Source organism: Electrona antarctica, assembly GCF_951216825.1.
Source record: "Electrona antarctica genome assembly, chromosome: 9".
NCBI lineage: Eukaryota > Metazoa > Chordata > Actinopteri > Myctophiformes > Myctophidae > Electrona > Electrona antarctica.
In genome coordinates this window covers 40,994,194-41,015,975 of record NC_136790.1, presented here as the reverse complement: position 1 = coordinate 41,015,975, position 21,782 = coordinate 40,994,194, and the positions used below count along the sequence as shown (strand labels likewise).

The following is a 21,782-nucleotide window of genomic DNA, read 5'->3' as shown; positions in this document are numbered from 1 at the left end:
GGGGGGTCGCCAAATTAGTTTGGGGGGTCCCCAAATATTTTTTTTTTTTAAATTTTTTTTTTTTTTTTTTTTTTTAGATTTTTCAAAAATAGCAGACCTACAAGCTCGTAGCGCGCCACTCGGTGGCGCGCTATGAGCTTGTAGATCTGCTATTTTTCAATAGCTAAATTATAACATAGTTTAAAACACCAAAAGGGGTTCGGGGCGGGGGTCCCGAGACATTGCCAAAGCATTTCCGGGGGTCCCCGGCCAAAAAGGTTGAGAACCCCTAGTCTAGAAGACCAGGGGTTCTCAACGCAATTGGCTGGGGACCCCCGGGAATGCTTTGGTCATATCTCGCGACCCCCGCCCCACTCCCCACCCCCAATACAAAATGACAGCTACAATAACCTTAATACCGGTAATGGAGAAAATACATCATAAATAAATACTGAAACCAGATATAATCATTAAGGAAAGTTTATGCATGTACTATGTACTGTAACTGTAAAATAATCTGGGGACCCCCCCAAAATAATTTGTCGACCCCCCCTGGGTCTAACTAAGTAAGGTCTTTCATCCCATATACACAGTGATTGTCTGTCTTTGTACCTGGGTGATTTTGGAAATGAACCACGGGACCGGCTGGAGCTTGAGCTTGGCAATGTTCTTATGAATAGCATTGAGGAGGACCTCGTGGTCTGGTTTAGGAAGGACCACTCCGGGAAACAGGTCAGAGATGATGCCCTGTGGATAACAGCAGAAGACAAGAATGTAAATAAACATAATGATTCAACACAAAGCCACTGATATGCAGTACATACAATCAAACACATCATTGTGTAAATCTGCATACATTGTGTGTAGTGTTACCTATGATCCTATATTACTGAGGCACTACACTGTCTCGTGTCTCTATGCATTTGATGTATGTGTTTACCTTGTTTACTGTATGTCACTCTGGATAAAGAGCGCCTGCTAAATGCCTAAATTGCAAATCATGATTATTAGCTCCCACGCATTAGTGCAATTATTTAAACACTGAATCCCATTAAATCACCAGTTATAGCTTAACATACTGTATGTAAATATAATAAGCAAAGCCACAACAAGAAAATTGTTCCCCAGGCATATTATAATTATAAAGAATATACTGTAAAAACAATCAGCTACATCAGGGGTTCTCAACCCGTGGGTCGCGACCCCTCGGGGGGTCGCCAAATTATTTTGGGGGGTCCCCAAATAAATTTCAAAAAAAGAAAAAAAACATTTTTTTCCTTTTTTTTTTAATGCAACTGAATGGCTGTATAATGGAAATGAAGAGTTTACATAGTACACATAGTACATGCATACACCTTCCCTAATGATTATATCTGGTTTCAGTATTTATTTATGGTGTATTGTCTCTATTATTAAGGTTATTGTAGCAGTCAATTTATATTGGGGGTCGGGAGGGGGGCGGGGCGGGGGTCCCGAGACGTTGCCAAAGCATTTCCGGGGGTCCCCGGACAAAAACGTTGAGAACCCCTGAGCTACATCACAGTAGCCATAATTATGTAGACACAAGATAGGGTGGTGTTACCTGAAACAGGTGTTACCTGAAACAGATAGGGTGGTGTTACCTGAAACAGGGTGGTGTTACCTGAAACAGGTGTTACCTGAAACAAATAGGGTGGTGTTACCTGAAACAGGGTGGTGTTACCTGAAACAGGTGTTACCTGAAACAGCGGCACGTCCTGTGCCAAAAACTTGGCCATGTTGACGTCCATGAGCGCCCTGAGCAGCAGCACGCTCTCGTTCTCCTCTGGGTACTTCAGCTTCAGGTTGCCCGCCGTGGTCAGCACAGACTTCACAGCACGCATCCCATAGTCATAGTGGTGCTGGGAAGACAGCTGCTCAGAACACAGGCGGTAGGTGGCCACGATCTTCTGGGCAAGGCTACCGACAAACAGAAAGGAATTAGGACAGAGGACGTTGGAATTACCAGTTACAGTGGCGTTGTGGTTGGAGTGTCCGCCCTGGGACTGGGTTCAGGGTCAGGGTTCAATCCCCGGCCGAGTCACACCAAAGAAGAGTAAAACTGTACCCAATGCCTACCTGTGTAGGGGTAAGTGCCTGCGACATACTAGCGTAGCGTCATGTCCAGGGGGTGAACTTGTTCGTCAAGCAGCCTCATGCTTAGGAGACAGGAGACATGCTGCGTTCACATGGGCAGATACAAAGATGCAAAGCTACACCGGATATTTGTAGCTTTGTATCTTTGTAGCTGAAGTTGAAACCAGCTCAACTTTTTTTAGCTGTTGCTTTTGCAGCAGCTACATACATTGTCGGATGTATCTTTAATTGTATCTTCATGTCGCCGACTTAAATTGACAATGAATGGTAGACTGTATCTTTGCATCTATCCGTGTGAACACAGCATTAGGCATCTGACCTATGGACCACAAGACTCTGGAACTGTTGCTTCCCAAGACTACTTACTTACGTTTGAGCTGACAAAGGCTGGGGAAAACCAATAGCCGAATAAGGCTATTGGCTAACCACTTGAACCCTAGTGTCCCTATTCTGGGTACCGGCATGCTTAATAGGCGAACATTCTGCGAGAAAAAAACACTTCTACAAGCTAAAGAGGGAGCTAAGGGTAGATGCATCTCCTGGGAGATGCCAGTCAAAGTATATAGGGTGTACATGGTTAGGAGACAGTGTCCATGATTTGTGATTACCGTATCATAATATCATGTGTGTGTGTTTTATGTACCTGCGAGATTCAATGAAGCCCATGGAGTATAGTGAGATCTCTCCAATAAGGCCATAGTCTGGAACCATCATGGCCACCGTTCGGAAGAGAGCCTGCAAGACAGCATTTAGTTTTGCTCTACTGCAATATGGTTTGAAAATAATAATCGCGGTCTCAATGGGTTAACCCATTGAGACCTGGAACGCATCCATGTCACGTTAGCGTTTAACCACATTAACCATTAACCCATTTTGGGCGGGAACCCCTTTTGGTGTTTTAAACATTGTTATAATTTAGCTATTGAAAAATAGCAGATCTACAAGCTCATAGCGCGCCACCGAGTGGCGCGCTATGAACTTGTAGGTCTGCTATTTTTGAAAAATCGTTAAAATGTGCCTCAAATCTTTCAGAAAATTGTCATGATTTAGAAAACTTTTTTTTTTTTTTTCTCGACGTCAGGCCTGAATGGGTCAACAACACTGGGCACAGCACCTTGAGGTTGTCAGGGAGCTCGGCTCTGCCAGCGTAGCCCGGGTTCATGGTGATGAAGACAGAACAGGTGGGGTTGAGGGACAGCTCCGTCCCCTCAAACAGGAAGGTCTTCAGGTTCCTGGCGATGGCCTGCTGGATGCTCTGCACCTGCTGCGCCACCACGGACAACACCTCCACCTAGGACGGACGGACGGACAGACAGACAGACAGACAGGCAGACAGACAGACAAGACAGACAAGACAGACAAGACAGACAGACAGACAGACAGACAGACAGACAGACAGACAGACAGACAGACAGACAGACAGACAGACAGACAGAGCACGCGCGCAGGCGCGCACACACACACACACACACACACACACCGAAATGGACCCATGGATAATTGGACCGGACCGAACGGACCCAAGAAGAAAACATTCTTTTTTTTTAAATGATGTTTTTATTTTGGTCATCGTGTACAAGCATAATGAACAACTACATCATGAGATCAAGTGCATTACAATCGTTACATATATATATATATATATATATATTTATATATATATATATATATATATAAAGATATATTTCCCATGTTCTCAATGGTGACCATTTTTTTTCCTGGAACAGAAGAAAACATTCTAACTTACTGGACCTGTCCCGAAACGGTGCAGAGCCAAACTAGACCTGGTCTGAAACAAACCGGATCTCTAGACCTGTACTAGACCTGGAGCTCGGTTCTCGGTTTCGGGGCTTGGATCTTCGGTTCCGGGTGGACCCTCTAACACCCATCCTTGAAGCATTAGATACATGGATGCTACCCACTCAGCTATGCAGCGGTTGTACAGTAGCTGAGTGGGTAGAGAGGCAGCCATCAGCTGGGTGAAGGTAAAACTGAATTTCCTTTTAATAAAGGTCTACAAATGCAAAAAGGCATGGTAGGGTGATGCCGTGATTCAAGCGTTGGTCCCGTTACTGAACGGCCACTCCCGGACAGTAGGCTATTCTGTCTATCGTCTCAACTAAACAGCAACTCTAACAACAGCAGCTGCTTGCTACTGTGTGAGTATGGGGGACTCACCTCTATTCGATTGAACTCATCAAAGCAGGCCCAAGCACCAGACTGAGCCAATCCTTTGAAGAACTTACTCATGGCCTTGTAGCTGAGACCATCAGAGCAGTTAAACACCACACACTAATAAGAAATACATTGGAAAAAACACAAATGTAAAAACAACTTAAATACACTTACTGCGTTTTTGTATGTAATTTTGGACAAAATCTATACTATAATGTAAGACATTATCCAGTGAGGTTGAAGCTGTGCTTCAGTACCTGTTTGGCCAGGGCTTTGGCCAGATCCTTGGTGGTCTCTGTCTTGCCAGTTCCTGCAGGCCCCTCGGGAGCTCCTCCCAGGTTCAGCTTCAGGGCTCCCATCAATGTCCTGGAGTAGCACATGGTGTTCACCACTTAACCCATTAAGACGTGAGGCCCATTTAAGTGACACGCTGTGAGCTTGTATCTGATTCGTTACTTGACCAACTCTATCGATCGCTATTGGCCTCTAACAGATATATCAGTATCTGTGTTTCTTACATGGCTTGGTTGAATGCTGGATTCTGATTGGTCAATCTCTGAGGACTGTTATAATACACTTTTTTTGTTTCGTTTTTGAGGAGCACTGCCCAGCTTTGTGTGTTTGTGTGAATCATATTCACACAAACACACAACTTGGCTGAGCAAAGTTACAAGGATAAAAATCACACCTGTGTGAACTGAGTGGTGCAAGGTCTTATATAGTCTGATCAGCTATGTCAGTGACGTCACACACTAACCATAGCAACCATGCTCACCTGTGCACGGACACGTACACAGGTACACAAACATACAGACAACGCTGGTTGTTGGAGTGGTTTGCACCACTCAAAAAAGTGAGGACAGAAAAGTGAAGACGCAAATTGCGATTGGCCGGAATGTGATGATGTATGATGATGTATGATGACAAGAGCGCCCCTCACTTCACACGGGTGTGATTTTTTTACATTATGATAAGGGGTGGTAGAAGTAGTAGGAATGGACAAAGTCACTACTATAAGTAACCTGTAGCATCGGTCGGTAAGCGGTGTGATGACCAGACGTGAGGAGTTGCCCAGATACTCGTAGCCGTATTTCAAACAGGTGGTGATCATGCGCAGCATCACGTCTCCGTCCTCCCAGAAGTAACGCAGCTGCGAGATCCAGTTGAAGTCGTTGAGCGAGGAGACGCGCTCCTCCGCCAGTTTGGCAACCACGTCTCGGGCTTTGTGGGAAAGAAACGATGAAGATGGCTGAATACAATTTAGAAGTTATAACATGTATTTGATGGAGATTAAAGACATCGTATTATTTCACCACAGCATATAGGAGAGAAGGGGAGGGCAGAGAGGACCGAAGGACAATTCGAACAAATTGTTTTGTTTTTGATACATTATCCTTTCAGTTACTGGCACATGCCCCGGTTGAAATGTCAAATTATCATGACAGCGTTTGGATTTGTAGATATCATATAATTTTATTTATTTCAACACTACCTGGTGTTCTGCTTGCATCTGGCATTAAAAAGTAACATTTTAGGTACACCTTTGGCATGAGCGTACAAAGTGCTTATTATTGAGAGACATTACCGTGCACGTCCATCACAGTGAGCGCACCAAGGGTCATCCTCGCCCCTCCTGGAAGCTTCCCGCGCACCAGCTCCACAATGTCAGCAATCTGGGCATTACACTGGTCCACATAAGCCTTTCAGTGGACAGGGCGAAACAACACCACACAGTTATGAGCAAACAGTTATTGGGTCTCTTTGTGTGAATACATGTGTGTGAAGTAGGCCAGTGGAGAGACTGACTGTCAGGGAGTTGTTCTGGATGGCTTGGGACACTTCACTGGTCCAAAAGATGGAGGAAGCACATATGACCACCTGGCCTGGCCACTGCAACACCCACTTCTTCCTGGGCACCTACAAAGGATGGCGCCATCACACCTCTTAAATGTCATGATACATTGTATACTTTGTCAATAAACAAAAGTAGAAAAAATAGAGTTTACGCCTCAACCAAGCTCACCCAGGAAAAAAATAAAAATTCATGGTGTGAATGGCCTGTATTTACTGTAAATCGCAATGAAAAGATGACAACCAAACGTGAAAAGAATCAGACTGTTGCAACACTCTGTGTTGCAACACAATATGTTGATGCGGAAACATGCAGCCCCATGTATTCTGTTATATTACAATGTAAATCTCCTATAAGGTGATATATGAAAGTACCTCAGCATACTGAAGCAGTCCTTGATGGATCACGTTCTGGACACTCCTAAGCATCATGCTCTCCACCTGCAGCAGCCATTTTTCCACCATACCCTGAAAGTCAACCAGGAACAGACAACATGCCAACATCAAAATCTAATCAGATTAAAAAACAACTGCAGAATTATTGTTTCCACCAGAAGGCATGGGGAGAGAGTATGCTTTGCACTCCGTCCATGTGTGTGTCCGTCCATGTGTCCGTCCGTCCGTCTGTTACCAGTTCATCTCCGGCACCGTTAACCCGGTCGATGCCAAACTTTGCACACACACTCCCTAGATGCCAACGATGAACCTCTGCCCCAAATTTTCCAGAACGGCCTGTTATAGCGCCACCAGGAGGCCGACTTTTGGTAAAACACATTTTTTGATATTACTCCTCCATATTTTGTCCAAAAGTCCTGCAAATCGTTACACAATATCTCTATATCTATATATGTCATGTGCTCAAGACAGATATGTCCGATATTTCATATTCCATCCTGATTGGCTAACATTGGCTTTCAAATTTTGCAGGATTGGCCCGTTTTGAACAAAAAGCCTCAAATCATGAACGCAGTGTGACATTTACGTGAAATCTTTCACAGACGTTCCTACTAGGCTGAGGAATATATACCTCCCTTTTCACATTGGCCTGTTATAGCGCCACCAACAGGTGTATTTTTGCAAAACACATTTTACAAATTACAATTACACACAAATATAAATATTTTACATGATCTTTATACTAATGTATCTATATTTGTATGTATGGTATGCATGCACAGAAATGATTCATGAGTTTCACACAGCATGGCTCTATAGGTCTGTGTGACTGTGATGGTATGTCTATACCTTGGCTTTGGCTGGGTAGATCTTTCCTGTGAAAGGCACAGTCTCCTTCTCTGAGCTGATCATGCCGGTGATCTCCAGGTCCTCGCTGAACTCCAGCTTGGCGATGCCCTCAAAGCACTTCTTCAGATGGGGCTGGACGCGCATGGGCTCCTTGGTCTCAGAGAGGATCTCCAGAAGCTCATCATTGGACAGGAAAAAGAACCTTGGAGAAGGGATGTTGATCAGTAAAGATTATAAATTGACTAACAATTTGAAAAGCCAATGGCTGGCATGAAAGGTAAGTCCATATAGGCTTTTCATCTTCCAGAATAACAGTAATGTGTTCTAAGAACACATTACTGTTCTTAGAACACTGTTCTTTATGATAAGAGAAAGTATTTGATTTTTAAAAAGACTGAATAATTTATGCTTATATCACAGGTATAAAGAGTTGACACTCATTAAACAGACTGTTTGGTGTCACCTCGGGAAGTAAAGCCTCTTCTTCTCCAGGTATGTGTTGAGGCCTTTCTGGATGTCCTCCAAGAACATGTTGGACTCCTGCAGCCGCCCCAGCATGTTGCGTTGATCTGTGGCCACCAGCACCCGAGTATCCTTCAGCTAAAACACACACAACGACACAAGTGATTCACACAGAGCAGTTTGAAGCCAAGGAAAGTGAACTCAAGTGAAAGTTTATCTCTGGAAAACATAACTGAATGTAACGGAGTAGCTCCCCTGGTTTGGCTTTAATCCTAGCCCTACATGTTAACTCTGGGTTTGAATCTTTTTGCAAAAAACAAAAGAAGAAACAGCAACAGCATGTTTTTTACTCAATCAGGTACACAAATTCACAAGCACAGCTTTCTACTGTTGCCTCTACTGTAGCTACTAGGGGCCTAGGCCTTGCTCAAAGGCAACTGTTGCTGTTGACAAAGGAGAAAGCGGTTCCCCCGAATCGCTTCAGTCCTGTGAATTTCCCATCGCAAGCCTGCTTCTCTAACATCAAAGCTGCTCGTGCAATGGACTCACCGCTTCGCCGATGATGTCCTTCCAGTAACTGTCTACGATGGCAAACTTGCGGCCCTCCTCTGGCATCTGGGCAATGATGTCCTCAGAGCTGAAAATGGGCTCCAGGTAGAGCCACGTAGCTTGGCACTTCAACATGGCGTCTAGGATGTCCTGCATGGTCAGCAGCTTGTCTTCCCATCGCTTTGAGGGAGAGAGCGAGTGGAAGCATAAAGGAATGAGAGGAAAGACAGCATGGAAAAGGATCATGTAGACTAGAGCAGGGGTTCTCAACGTTTTTGGCCGGGGACCCCCGGAAGTGCTTTGGCAATGTCTCGGGACCCCCGCCCCGCCCCCTCCCGACCCCCAATATAAATTGACTGCTACAATAACCTTAAACTATTTTGGGCGGGAACCCCTTTTGGTGTTTTAAGCATTGTTATAATTTAGCTATTGAAAAATAGCAGATCTACAAGCTCATAGCGCGCCACCGAGTGGCGCGCTACGAGCTTGTAGGTCTGCTATTTTTTAAATCATTTTTTTTTTTTTTTTTTTTTTAAATCATTTGGGGACCCCCTAAAATAATTTGGCGACCCCCCGAGGGGTCGCGACCCACGGGTTGAGAACCCCTGGACTAGAGAATGTGCCCCTATCTCACATATCAAAATCACTTTGTTCATGGAGTAGTCTAATACCGAATTCACACCAGCAGAAGCTGCCACGCTCTGAGAAAGCAGCGATGTCTATTGGAGAGAGACCGACGCCTTCCCCGCTGCGGCAGGAGGCGGAGCCAGCAAAAAACGTGGTGCGGCAAAGTTGAGAAAAGTTCAACTTTGCAGATTTTGTATTATTATTACGGACATACAGTAAACACTTCAGCCCTATATACATTTCGGCCATGTGAAAATTGCCGATCTAGCTCAGATTCTAGATTTCTAGATCTGCTATTTTCAAAAGATTTTGATACATTTGAAAACTTCTGCATAATGAGTACTTTTAGTTTTGGTACTTGCGAATACATTTTGAATTCGGGACCTTCGGGAGTATTTCTAAATTGCAGTATTGATACTTTTACTTAAGTAAAACATATTTTGAGTACCTTTTCCACCACTGATGAAAGGACACAGATAGCACAGTCACCCAAGGACAAAGTACACAGTATAAAGTATACAGTAGTATATAGATCATGTTTCCCATCCATGTCCAGTGTCTGTGCCTATCTATACTGGTCTAGTTTACATGGTACGTGTACCTTGCATTCAGCCTCTATGGGCTTGATGAAAGGCGAGCCTCGCATGGTCTGAGTCTTAATGACATGGTCATCCAGGAGCAACTGGATGTCATCCATCGCAGACACGATGCTTGTGCCCTAAAAGAAGAAACAACGTCATCGGACACACACTATGAGTCCCATGTCCATATTATGCGCAGCGTGCTGAAATCCCCTATAGCCCGGCTGGGTTTCATTCATGTAAAACAGCAAGTAGCCGCCCGTGTCTCCCTTACACAATTACAATTTAGGCATTTAGCAGATGAGATCAGAATGAGCAGATTAAGCTCTAGACAATAAACATATTAATAATGTGTGTGTGTGTGTGTGTGTGCGTGTGTGCGTGTGTGCGTGCGTGTGTGCGTGCGTATAGGCTGTCGTACTGTGTCTCTGTAGGGGGTGAAAGAGAAGTGAAGCTCAGCCCATTCACTCCTCATCTTCTCCATGGCCTTCTCCAGAGAGTACTCCTTACAGGCTGAAGCTCCGATCTCTTCCAGCCTGAGGCAGAGGACAGATATAAACCGCCATTCATATACGTAATGGACTCTCATTTCCCTCACGTAACTGTTCTCTCCTCCTATTTTAAAGCATAGATTGTTGTTGTTTTTGCTGTTTTTTTTAAATAAATGGTCTTACTTGTCAGAGAACTTGGAGAGTCCCAGGTCCACCATGTTCATCAGTGAGGTGTCCACACCTGGCTTAACATCAAAGCCCACGATGCTGCTGATCTGTGGGACAAGACCTGTTAGTTGATCATTGATTGATTGATTGAAAATTTTATTAACAGTTTGTAGAATTACAGTACATTTCAAGCACAAACTCAATACAAAGGCTGTTAACTGTGAGTGGACGACCCAATTAAGCATTACACTTGTTTACAACAGGGTCCACCATGTTCAATTCATCAAATTCATCATCTCCATTTCATTGATGGGAGGAGGAGCAAGACTAGGCATTTATTATACCAGGAGACACGTTGTCGTTTTCTTTAGTACCGTATGTATACCCAGCCAGCCAAAACAGCCGGTGGATCCTATTGGTTCACCGATCTGAGCGGCCGCTCCCCTCCCTCCCCCCACCACCCTCCCCGGTAGAAAACAGCAGAGAACACTGACGTCACCAAATTTGGAGCGACGCCCCTCTGCACTGTTACTGGTTAGCGAAATACAAGACTCCCACGTCCTTTGCCAGATTTTCCAATGTGTTTCCCCAGGCTTTTCTTTTTGAGCCGAATGCGAACGAACGTTGGCTTTCCACGTGCATGCGATATCATTTCACGCACAAAGAGCAGAATTCATAGAATTATTTAAATGGCAATACTTTTTGATGTACTGTGTCTGTTGACAAACGGAGCATGACGCTGAATGGTGACTCTGCACTAGTCCAGGGGTTCTCAACGTTTTTGGCCGGGGACCCCCGGAAATGCTTTGGCAATGTCTCGGGACCCCCGCCCCGCCCCCTCCCGACCCCCAATATAAATTGACTGCTACAATAACCTCAACCCATTTTGGGCGGGAACCCCTTTTGGTGTTTTAAGCATTATGTTATAATTTAGCTATTGAAAAATAGCAGATCTACAAGCTCATAGAGCGCCACCGAGTGGCGCGCTACGAGCTTGTAGGTCTGCTATTTTTGAAAAATCGTGAAAAAAAATAAAAACCCTGCACTAGTGCACTGACCTCCTCCCAGTGTCGCTCTTTAATGCCAGGGTTACAGATGGTGGTGAGGAGAGGCACGTGTTGTCTGAACTTGTCTATCTTCATCTTGAAGCTCTGGGACACGCGGCACGGCCCAGAGGCATCCGAGAAGGACTTGGTCAGTTTGTACATGGTCCTCCACATGGTCTCCAACTCCTCGGAGATCTTCTCTGCATCCAGGTGCAAGAAAGGGCCTGTGGAGGTGGGGGGCACAGTGGGGTCAAAGGGCATGTGGAGGTGGGGGGGCACAGTGGGGTCAAGGTGGGGTCAAAGGGCATGTGGAGGTGGGGGGGCACAGTGTTGATTTCGGCGCGCAACCAAACATAAACGTATTTGTCTTTTAGTTCTACTGGATCTCTTCTCCACTAGTCCATCCTTAATATATTTAGTCTTAGTTCTAGTCGTCGTAGCTTAGTTTTATTTAGTTTTTGTCTGTGAAAAGTTTTAGTCGACGAAATCAACACCGGGGTCAAGGGAGTTCTGCGTCTATGCTTTCTTCTAAACCAGGGGTTTTCAAGCCCCACCTCTATTCATAGCAAAAATAGCCTTTTTATGTGAGTTTGTAGATCTCTGCTATTTTTGAAAATGTTTGGATTTATTTAGTTAGTATTTTTTTTAAGGCGTCCAAAGGCGTCAGGTGGCACTGAGACTGTTGTTCAAAGACACCAACCATTCATCCAGAGCTCTGACTGGACATGGAAGCGGAGAGCAGTGGTCCAGAGGTGGTGGTAGGGCTGCTTGGTGGCCAGCACACTCTGCAGCATGGGGAGCTGAGTCAGCTCCTTCTCCAGCAGACTCTGCTCTTTGTTAATGCCCTGCGGGAGGGAGCAACCAAGACTTTATTTATAATATATTACTTTATAATACGGGTGGAAACCTTGTATGTCCTTGTATGTCCAAATCCAAAACCATTGCTTTTTTATTATTAAAACATTTTAAAAAGGTGAAAACAAGCCCACAACGCATTGCGGATGTGGCGCGTTGTTCACTTGTAGATTGGCTATTTTCACTACATTCCATGTGCAACATTCTTGTATGATGAACTAGGGCGTTCATTTACAAGAAAAAAATATAAAAAGTTGAAGCATCTGCCGCAGTGGTTCTCAAACATTTCCACGTAAAAGACCCCCAAATTGATATATATTTGGCAGCAGACTCCTTGGCACCAAGGAGTCCACAGTCTTTCTATGATCTATAAGCTCATAGCGCAAGCATTCAGGACTTTTTACTTGTAACAAAGTATTTCTACTTTGCAATATAGATACAGAAATGTGAGTACTTGTCCCACCACTGACTGTTTGTTGTACAGTACGTGCCCTGGACCCTATGACCTCCCTCTGACCTCTAGTTGAGTGAGTGCAGCATCCAGGGTGTCAGCGAGCTGCTTGAGTTTCTCCACGTTCCTCTTCATCTCCTCCAGGTGGGTCACTTCCTTCTTCCTGAAGGCCTCCACCTCCTTGCTCACGTCCTGCAGCGTTTGGTCCAACTGCTCCGTCCTGGTGGGGGGACAGAGGATATGTTCAGGCACTAGGTGGAAGAAATACTGAGATTTTGTACTTTAAAAAAAAGGGAAAGTCTTCAAAGTGTGAGAACTACTGATTTAGAAAGCATTTGTAGAATCGGCTCACGTCTTAATCGGTTAAATTATTTTTATGCGGATTTTTATGCGGATAAGGGAGAGGGATCACTAGGAGGCATTTGGGGGGATGTTATGATGTGTGATGTCTTAACAGGTTCACGCAGTGACCTTTTAAGGAGCTGGTCCTCGGCTTGTTCTTTGCTGGTGGCCAGACAGCTCTTGTTGAAGTCGAACACAGTGAGGATCTGGTCGGGCCACTGGAATACTTTACAGTTCAGTCTCATGTCATCAGCTAGATGAATAGGGAAAAGAAACAGCAAAAACTTCAGATACATCAGATCAGCCACTGCAACTCACACATGCACCAGCATTTCTCATGAATGACCAACGCCCAAGTTCATTCAGGAAACTCCAATCTACAAGTTCACAATGGGTCGTGCTGTGACACATCGTTAGCCTGTAGATCTGCTGTTTTGGATTCACAACGATACACAACAACGTATAAATCAAGCCTTACTGCAGTACATCATGTGATTTGAGTTCATCAAGGTTTTTAAACGTACCAGGCAGGGTGGCATAGTCCAGTAAGAAGCTGAGGCGGTGGGCCGCCTCATCAATCTCGTCTCTCAGCTTGTGGACAGTGACCTCGCTGGACTGTTTCAGGTACTGGTTGAGAGACACCAGGTCCTCCGTGGTGGTTGGGGTTCTCGAGACGGCCTCCACAATGTCCTCATAATGTTGACAAAGCCTATAGGAAAATACAAAAGAGTAAACTTAAGTAAAGCTTAATTTATACTCAATTGTGTGATGGTGACACTTGCAGACAAGGAGAGTTTTCAAACATCATGGGTCAAACAAAAAACTAACAATAATCAGCTACCTATAACTCAAGAAGAGTCAAATTTGCTTGGTGTCACGCTCAATAACATTAAACATTTTGTAAAGAAAATGGGGGTAGAAGAACATCATTCTATACCAACACCCCTCTTTTTCGTGTTGTGATGATTGCCACGTTTCACTCAATGTTCGCCGGCAGAATAGGGACACTAGGGTCCATGTGGGTCGCTAGGGAAGGACTAGAAGGACTACTCGGGACAGTCTCTTCACCTCTTACTGAGCTCTCGGTTCTCGTCCACCTCAAATGTGACGATCCTGTCTTTCAGTTTCTCCGCAAGCTCACACAGGTCGTCGTTCAGCTTGCCAGCGTACAGACAGAACATGGACAAGGGTACCGTCACGTGCAGAGAAGCCACCTCCTTCCACAAGTTCTTGAGACTTTCAATTTTCTGAAAAATGGAGAGCAGACAATGCATTCACACACCACCAAAATAGCCATTAAACAATAAACAGAACAGCTAAACGGCAGCACTAGGCAACAATGACCACTCTTTTTTGCGACCATAGGTCGCATTTACTATGAAAACCTGCATCTCCCGTCCGTCCGTCCGTCCGTCCGTCCGCCCGTCCGTCAGTTAGTCACCCACGCCTCCATATATGGCCTTGTGACATCACGTCTCCATATATGACCTCATCAAACCCTGTACACTCAAGACATGCTCCATATATGGCCCCCCATGCCAAAGCGCCAGCGCTCGCCCAGCAGTCTGCCGCCCAGCAGTATGCGTGCACGCGCTTCTCACCCTCAGGGCGTCTTACTGGTTTTATGCCGTCAATCTATATTTCCTGTGTGTGTGTGTGTGTGTGTGTGCGCGCGCGCGTGCGTGCGTGCGTGCGTGCGTGTTTACTAAAAAGCTATTTCAGTTGCAGATTTTGTAGGAAAGGTGATTGATTGAATGATTGATTGTATACTTTATTAACAGTGAAGAAGAAAGAAGAAGAAGAAAAAAGCACAAAAAAGCACAGGAAAGTACAGTTCAATCCCAGGTTTGCTATTTTAAACCCAAGAAAGCCTATGGCTTGTTTCTATTGGGTCCTTTGAACTTGGTGCAATACAATGAATGTATTATTATACATTAATATTACTTAAAAGTAGAAGTTAGCTGTGTGGATAGGAGAGCATCAGCTATATAGATTATTTTACCTTGGAAAACCCTTCTAGGGAATGCTTTTCCTTGAGGAATGCCGTTATGTCCTGCTTTGCCTTGTTGTCCAGAAGATGGCTGTATTTCTTATACACATTCAAATACCTGAACATCAGAATGTAGCATTGTCTTAGTCATAACACCACCCCTGTCATTGTACATGAGAAATGGTGATATAGTGCAAGGGTTCCCAAACTTTTCAGCCCCCCTAAAGTAATTCAATTGTAACTTTAGAAATATGCATGAAATATGTATCCTGATGTCAGTTTGTTTACTGTTGAGTGAGAAAACAATGTTGCACATTAAGCTAATCAACTGGGTCCCTCAGTTTGGGAACCACTGATATAGTGTCAAGTAATGCCCTCCTACTTTTTTGGTCCCACTGTGTTCTTGTGGAAAATGTCTTTAGCTTTGTTGATTATTTCTGTAACCAGCAACTCATCAGGTCTGACAGTGTATAGGAACAGGTTCTGGATGTCTGGGAACAGGCTGCACTCCACCTAGACACCAAAAAACATTCAAAAATAATATTATTAATACTTGTCATGGGCCGTGTCGCATGGCGAATATATGAGCTCACAAATTGTTGTGGTGACACTGTCACACGACACCGGCATGTACCGGTAATAGAGAATTAAATCAAGCGTTCCATTTTATAATACACTCCTCGCAGTGTGGCACAAAGTGATTGTATATCTGTAATGTTTGAGAACTACTGTTCTAAACCACAGTTCTAAATCCTAAGAGTTTTCTTCTTAAAGATGCTTTACCGTTTTTAATGGTTTAAATTGGTGTGCAGATGTTTATACCTTTTTAATTTTTTTAGTATTTAGTGTCTAACTATCATGATGATAGCTGCCATTATGACCGCTATCAGTTCATTTGGAGAAAATATTTGTGTGTCCTGGACTCTGGTGCATGGACACTACTGCTAACATATATGCTGAATAAATGCGTCAAGACATGGGCTCCAGTTGCATACAGGAGGAGCTGGAACGTTGCCAGGTGCTGACCCATGTACCTTAGGGAGCATCTGGGCACTCTTGACGATCTCCAGGAAGGCCCTGCGTATGAGCTCCCAGCATTCCTGGAGGCTGGGGTTGAACACGATGCGTGGCTCCACCACCTCCATCTTGACCAGCAGCACCTGGGGCTGCACGTACCTCATGTCGTCAAACACCTCGCCAAAGTCACTACCTTCCTGAAAGAGACGGAAGGGCCAGGCTCTAGGTTTGATGAATGACAGACACTATGAATGGGATGAAAGAAACATAAAGTGGTGCTTTCTCCTCATGAGTAAATGTTCCTTCATTTGCAGCTGTCATTTCATTTTCGATTTCTATTGAGCCAAATGACCATTAAGCTGCATGCGCTCAGCTTTTCATATTAATAACGTCATCTCCAAAAGGTTTCAGCCCAACCCGAGCCCCTTTGACTTAAATGATGAATTCAAGTTCAATATTAAATAAAATCTAAAACATACGTGAAGAAAAATGCATGGAGTTACAAAGTTGGTCTACTGGCAGTGTGCAGTGTGCACAAGACATTTAGCGCTGAGTCGTCCAGTAGTGCGAGATTAGCTCCGGATGAACACACACACACACACACACACACACACACACACACACACACACACACACACACACACACACACACACACACACACGGACGGACGCACGGACGCACGGACGGACGGACGGACGGAGAATCCAAACCTGATGTATGCTAAAGAAGTGCAGCAGGTCCTCTAGTGATGCTATGACCATGCCACGCAACTGGAGAGACATGAGTGCAGCCACGCAGGAAAATAACTCCTGGGCGCGGACCGGAGCCACTCGGTCACTCTGGGGCACCAGGGGAAGCCACAGCTCCTTGTACGTGACAAACAGGGACGCACAGTGTGGCAGCCACCTGGAACAGAAAGAAAAAGGTGTGGCATATATCTAAAACTTTGCTTGTTTGTGAAATCAATTGGGGCTGAGCAATGGTGTGTGCTCTAATAGCTGAAGATAAATTGTGACAGGGTCAATGATGGTGCAACAGCAGAACAAGCTCTTTATTGTCCAGTGCGAAACGGAATCATACGGTTATGCAGCTTTGCTATGCTGTGGCATTTGATGAAAACTGTTACAGGAGAGTAGAAATTGGATACAGGGAAATGACTCAAACAATGGTATCTAAAGCAGAAGCTCATTGTGAATAGTGAATCAAAACATTGGTGGCCATTTCCAATGAGAAGGGTTCATGTTTAAGCAATGCAATCAGAGTGCATATATAGTATACATACAATGACCTGATGGGGGGGTGATGCATAGAGTATATATATAATAGAGACTGAACTGGCGCGAAGCTCCGCCCCCCCAGCTATTCATGTCAGTGGAAGTTGCTCAGTGGCGTTTTGAAGCACCCGGAAGACTGCCGGAAGTCCCTCCCAGGACCTCAACTTTGAGGTCCTGAGTGACGTAGGGCAACCGAGCGCTCAACGTTAAAGCCCAGCTGCACGGGGTTTCCCGGTCATGAATCCACGGGTCCGCCTGTAGTCCCTCCTCCTACCACTAGGACCCAGAGCTTCAACGTTGGAAAGTCTGCCTGCCCCCTTGGGGTGATGAGGTGTCCACATTGCCTTTAAGTGTCAAGTGCATCTGCAACTACAGTAAGCCGCATTTCTATTTAACCCATGAAAACCTGCCAATTTAGATGTTATATGCTGGCTTTTTTATTTTTGTGAAAAACATGTGGGGTCCTTGGCACAAAAAGGTTTGAGAACTACTGATTTAGAAGGTATTTGTAAAAACAAACGGCCTCAGGCCTTAATTGGTTGAAGGACGGAATGAGCAAATTGGAGAAGCAAATGGTTTTCTGTTGAGGAAACATGTGTGTGTGCACATTACTTTGTCTTATGCCATGCCCAGAATGGCAGCGTAATGCCAATTCAGGAGAGAAGTGGTGAAAAGGTCACCACTTACCCGTGGCAATGGGAGGTAGTTCACCTATTATTGAGGATCTGATTACGAATGAGTGCTGCTCCCAGCGTAATATTGTCTCAGTCCTGTAATGTCTCCTCATTATGTATTAATCAGTCTCAGTCTCTTAGTTGCCACTCTACGTCTAACACCAAAAAGTGCCTAGGCTATTGATGACCTGTTACTGCTGTACATTGCACAGAGGAAAAGAAAATCTGAAGGGTATGAATTCACAAATTCTTTCAAAAACAAGAGGGCCTTGATTATATTTATATCCCCAGTAGAATGTATACATTGAAAAGGTCAGTCAGAATCTCTCAGGAGTATGCTTGACAGTTTGTGTGACTAACTGATAGACTAAATAGTTTGTTTGTTAAATAACTCACTGAACACACTTACTTGTGGATCAATTGGTCTCTGGTGGCTTGGCAGTGTCTCCGGACCAGCTCTTCAAACTCAGATGGAAGAAGGGGGAGGTCGGATGAAAAAAGATCCGCCAGTCGCACAAACCGCAAGGAGGAGAAACTGAAAGGAGATGGAGATTAACAAGATGTGGCAATGCCAGCAGTGGTGTGGTGGTTGAGATGCTTGCCTCCAGAACAAGCAAGCACATTACATGATACAGCAGTGGTTCTCAAACATTTTCGTGTCAAGAACCCCCAAATTGATATGCATTTGTCTGTGAACCCCAATTTGAGAACATTTTGTGCCAGGAACCTCCATAAGAGAACATTTGTCAACAATTAAAAAGAATAACACATCTACAAGCTCACAAAGGGTTGAATTGTGACCAGTTATGGGTTTCTAGATCAGCTAATTTCACTGAATGTTCTCCCCAGAATTAGGGGATCATGTGTTTATATGCGATATGTTTATATTTCTACGAGATCAGTATTAGTTACCTGTTGAGCCAAGCATCCTGCAGGAGATGCATCATGTGGTTGACAGTGAACAGGTGCTGGCTCAGCCAGTCACGAGCATCCCTGTAGCTGGCAGCCCAAGGCACCGGCGCACGGATCACCCTCCTGGGAAAGGGCCTGATGGGAATGCAAGAGATGGACAGACGCTGGCGCTCCAACGGGTCCATCAGGATGTAGTCCACTGGAGGGGGGAGAGATGGATGCCAAAACGTGGAGGTGTGATCCTCCATCAACTATGGGAATTCACCATTTGCGAAGCTAGTTTATTTTATATTATGTAAGTAAATGCATAGATCTCAGCACAACACAGTGAACTTCAAAGCTGTTTGTCCCAGCAATGGGGCTAGGCAGGAAATGCTCCTAATGCTATGTTCATACCGGTTCATACTGGCAGCCCAAATCAGATTTTTGGCCTAACTCCAGAATGGCTTTATCAAGACTGAACAACAAATTACAAATGGAAAAATATTTATGCCAATCAGATTTGAACCACATTGCTAGGTAGTTTGAAAAGCCTTTCAAATCTGATTTCCAAATATGTGTTTCAGTTTGTACACTCTGGACACTTAAGTCTGTCTGAATAAGTGTGAACAGTCACTCCTATAAGTATTAGATTGGAGAAACAAATAGGATTGGCCTGCAGTCTAAACAAAGCCTAATTTTCGATATTATCAGAACTGCATTGACCTTGTGTCCCAAGTTTAGATGAGTCACTGATCAGCAGGGATCACTGGTCTGAATATAACTCTACATAGTCAGTACTGTGATTTATAAGATCAACATTTTTGTCATTACCTATGCTCTTCTTCATACTGAAGTCATAGTCATGGCTGACCTCCTCCAGCAGGCTCTGATGGGGCCTGCAGGTACCATCCTCCTCTGAGGTGGGAGGCAGCAGACGCGAGAAGCTCTGCTGTGGAGGCCGAGAGGCTAGCATGGAAGTGTGGATGCCATGGGCAATGTAGTGCACATACCTCTGGGTGAGGAAAGTAAAAAGAAAAGTTTACTCATTTTGAAACCAGAACTCTTTTCGTAATTTGCCTTGGTGACGTTTGTGTAGCACACAACTTTTAGATGGCATAAGAACATGTGCATTGTTACAGGGCCAACAAGAGATCACATTTAGCATGGTTGGGCCAAGCTGGACAATATCATAGAGACAGGCTATACACAGAATGTTCACCTATTATGACCAGAATATGGAATCTGAGGTTAATTCATCAAATGCTTGCCTCCAGATCTCTCTCACTAGGTTCTGCCTCAGTGGTCCAAACCAACTTCTCCTGACTGTGCATGACCTCCAGCTGCTCTTCAGGGCTCAAAGGTGGGCTGCTGGGCCTCAGGGGGTCTCTTGGATTGGGCTTTGTCCCAGGTGAGGTTGAATCCCTTGGAATAGACATACGATTCATACAAGGTGCTTGCAAGAAAAAACACCAAATGGGTTACAGCAATTATTTAAAGAAATGTGTTTTGCTATTTGGTATTGTGGTCAAAGTTGATGATTTTTATGTTTACCTTCCTACTGGAGGAAGCTTTTTTCTTCTAGATGGCAGGGATGCTGAAAGACTGAATTAAGTTAAAACTCCTGCTCAGTGGAAACTGATATTTAAATAAATTATCCTCAGATTACAAGTATTGAAAAAGTTTGAAAGGATACAATGTCGAAGTGCGTTTCTCGTGGATCCATGGACATTTTTGGATCTGTGCTGAAGGTTATGAATCTTCAGGTCCTGTGCCCGGGGGCTGAAGTTGTTGCCGATGGACTCACTGGGAGTACGGTGATGCCGCTGCTCCTTAAATGGCACTGCTAGTGTCCAGGTGTTGTTCTGGAGGATTGGTGGGTGTTGACTACACCTAGAAACAATCTGGAGAGGAGAGGAGAGGAGAGGAGAGGAGAGGAGAGGAGAGGAGAGGAGAGGAGAGGAGAGGAGAGGAGAGGAGAGGAGAGGAGAGGTTTTCAAATTAAATTTGCCTTTGCTCGTCTTCACTGTGATTCCATTAAAAACTGAGGAAATGTTGAAATGCTGTGTATTCCAGAATCATATAATTTAAAGCTTTTTAGTGTAAGCTTTCTTACTTGATAAAGGTCTGAGGGTCCCTCATTGTATGTCTTTGGCAGAGCTGGAGGTTCTGTGGCATGACTCATATTATGGATATTATCATCATCCATCTGCAATTCAGAAGCAGACACTGAGGAAATATATGTTTAGTTTATTTATACTGTATACTTGAAGGTGCTGCTAAATGTTTTTGTTTTTATTTTTTAAAAGCCATAAATAATTAGCATGATCTTACATAAATCTTTGTTGTTGTTTTCAACCAAAATAACAATTGCTTCTACTTCAGGCAAATTAAGAAATAATGCATTTAAATAAAATGCCTGTGCATGTGTACATGCTCTCAAATATAATAGACTATAACTTATTTGACATAACTTACATAATGTGTACCACATAATGAATGTAGGCTACCTTATGTTGGCCTTAAAGGACCGTACTTCACCACTTTTCAACCTATCTTCATATAATTGGTCCTCTCACTAATGTTAAATAAAATAGGAGATTTTATTTTCAACTCAGTCTGTGTCTCGGCTGTGGGCAGTTCAGAAATCATTGATGGGGAATCCATAAGCTAATAGAAAAGCTAATAGAAACTGCAGGCTTTCTATTCCTGAAAGGTTGCAATGCGAAAATTGAAGCATCGTTCTCACAATAATAAAAATCTAAATATTTATTTCAAAACATTTTATTTAAAAAAAAATCTGCCTAACAATGATGTCACTGGTGGACATGTTTCTGAGGTGTCCACAGCCCTCCTATGAGAAACAGACCAATTATATGAAGAAAAGTGGTGAAGTTGTCCTTTAATTAAAAGATCATCCCTTTAAACTTTATAGTAATTTTGGACCCCCTTTTTCTTCTTTTCATTTGTCCTTCTACCTTAATTGCGTATTTATTTC

The 21,782-nt window shown here is 44.1% G+C and overlaps 1 protein-coding gene across 1 annotated transcript in view; it reads right to left on the bottom strand.

The window, feature by feature from the left end:
* The window catches only part of dnah3 (dynein axonemal heavy chain 3), a gene marked incomplete at its 5' end in the record, with an annotated part of 48,798 nt that extends 27,829 nt beyond the window's left edge, over window positions 1-20,969 (bottom strand). Inside the window, 31 exons of the mRNA XM_079510737.1 lie at window positions 592-726; window positions 1,698-1,917; window positions 2,738-2,829; window positions 3,209-3,385; window positions 4,273-4,386; window positions 4,527-4,635; window positions 5,292-5,490; window positions 5,855-5,969; window positions 6,076-6,186; window positions 6,496-6,588; window positions 7,366-7,567; window positions 7,829-7,965; window positions 8,377-8,556; window positions 9,605-9,721; window positions 10,006-10,120; window positions 10,259-10,350; window positions 11,302-11,513; window positions 11,990-12,134; window positions 12,662-12,815; window positions 13,067-13,190; window positions 13,462-13,646; window positions 14,006-14,184; window positions 14,940-15,045; window positions 15,310-15,440; window positions 15,962-16,141; window positions 16,656-16,851; window positions 18,303-18,428; window positions 18,806-19,004; window positions 19,619-19,799; window positions 20,515-20,688; window positions 20,901-20,969. Coding sequence (XP_079366863.1) covers window positions 592-726; window positions 1,698-1,917; window positions 2,738-2,829; window positions 3,209-3,385; window positions 4,273-4,386; window positions 4,527-4,635; window positions 5,292-5,490; window positions 5,855-5,969; window positions 6,076-6,186; window positions 6,496-6,588; window positions 7,366-7,567; window positions 7,829-7,965; window positions 8,377-8,556; window positions 9,605-9,721; window positions 10,006-10,120; window positions 10,259-10,350; window positions 11,302-11,513; window positions 11,990-12,134; window positions 12,662-12,815; window positions 13,067-13,190; window positions 13,462-13,646; window positions 14,006-14,184; window positions 14,940-15,045; window positions 15,310-15,440; window positions 15,962-16,141; window positions 16,656-16,851; window positions 18,303-18,428; window positions 18,806-19,004; window positions 19,619-19,799; window positions 20,515-20,688; window positions 20,901-20,969 — 4,569 coding nt within the window. The remainder of the gene's footprint in view (window positions 1-591; window positions 727-1,697; window positions 1,918-2,737; window positions 2,830-3,208; window positions 3,386-4,272; window positions 4,387-4,526; window positions 4,636-5,291; window positions 5,491-5,854; window positions 5,970-6,075; window positions 6,187-6,495; window positions 6,589-7,365; window positions 7,568-7,828; window positions 7,966-8,376; window positions 8,557-9,604; window positions 9,722-10,005; window positions 10,121-10,258; window positions 10,351-11,301; window positions 11,514-11,989; window positions 12,135-12,661; window positions 12,816-13,066; window positions 13,191-13,461; window positions 13,647-14,005; window positions 14,185-14,939; window positions 15,046-15,309; window positions 15,441-15,961; window positions 16,142-16,655; window positions 16,852-18,302; window positions 18,429-18,805; window positions 19,005-19,618; window positions 19,800-20,514; window positions 20,689-20,900) is intronic.
* Between the last annotated feature and the right edge of the window lie 813 nt (window positions 20,970-21,782).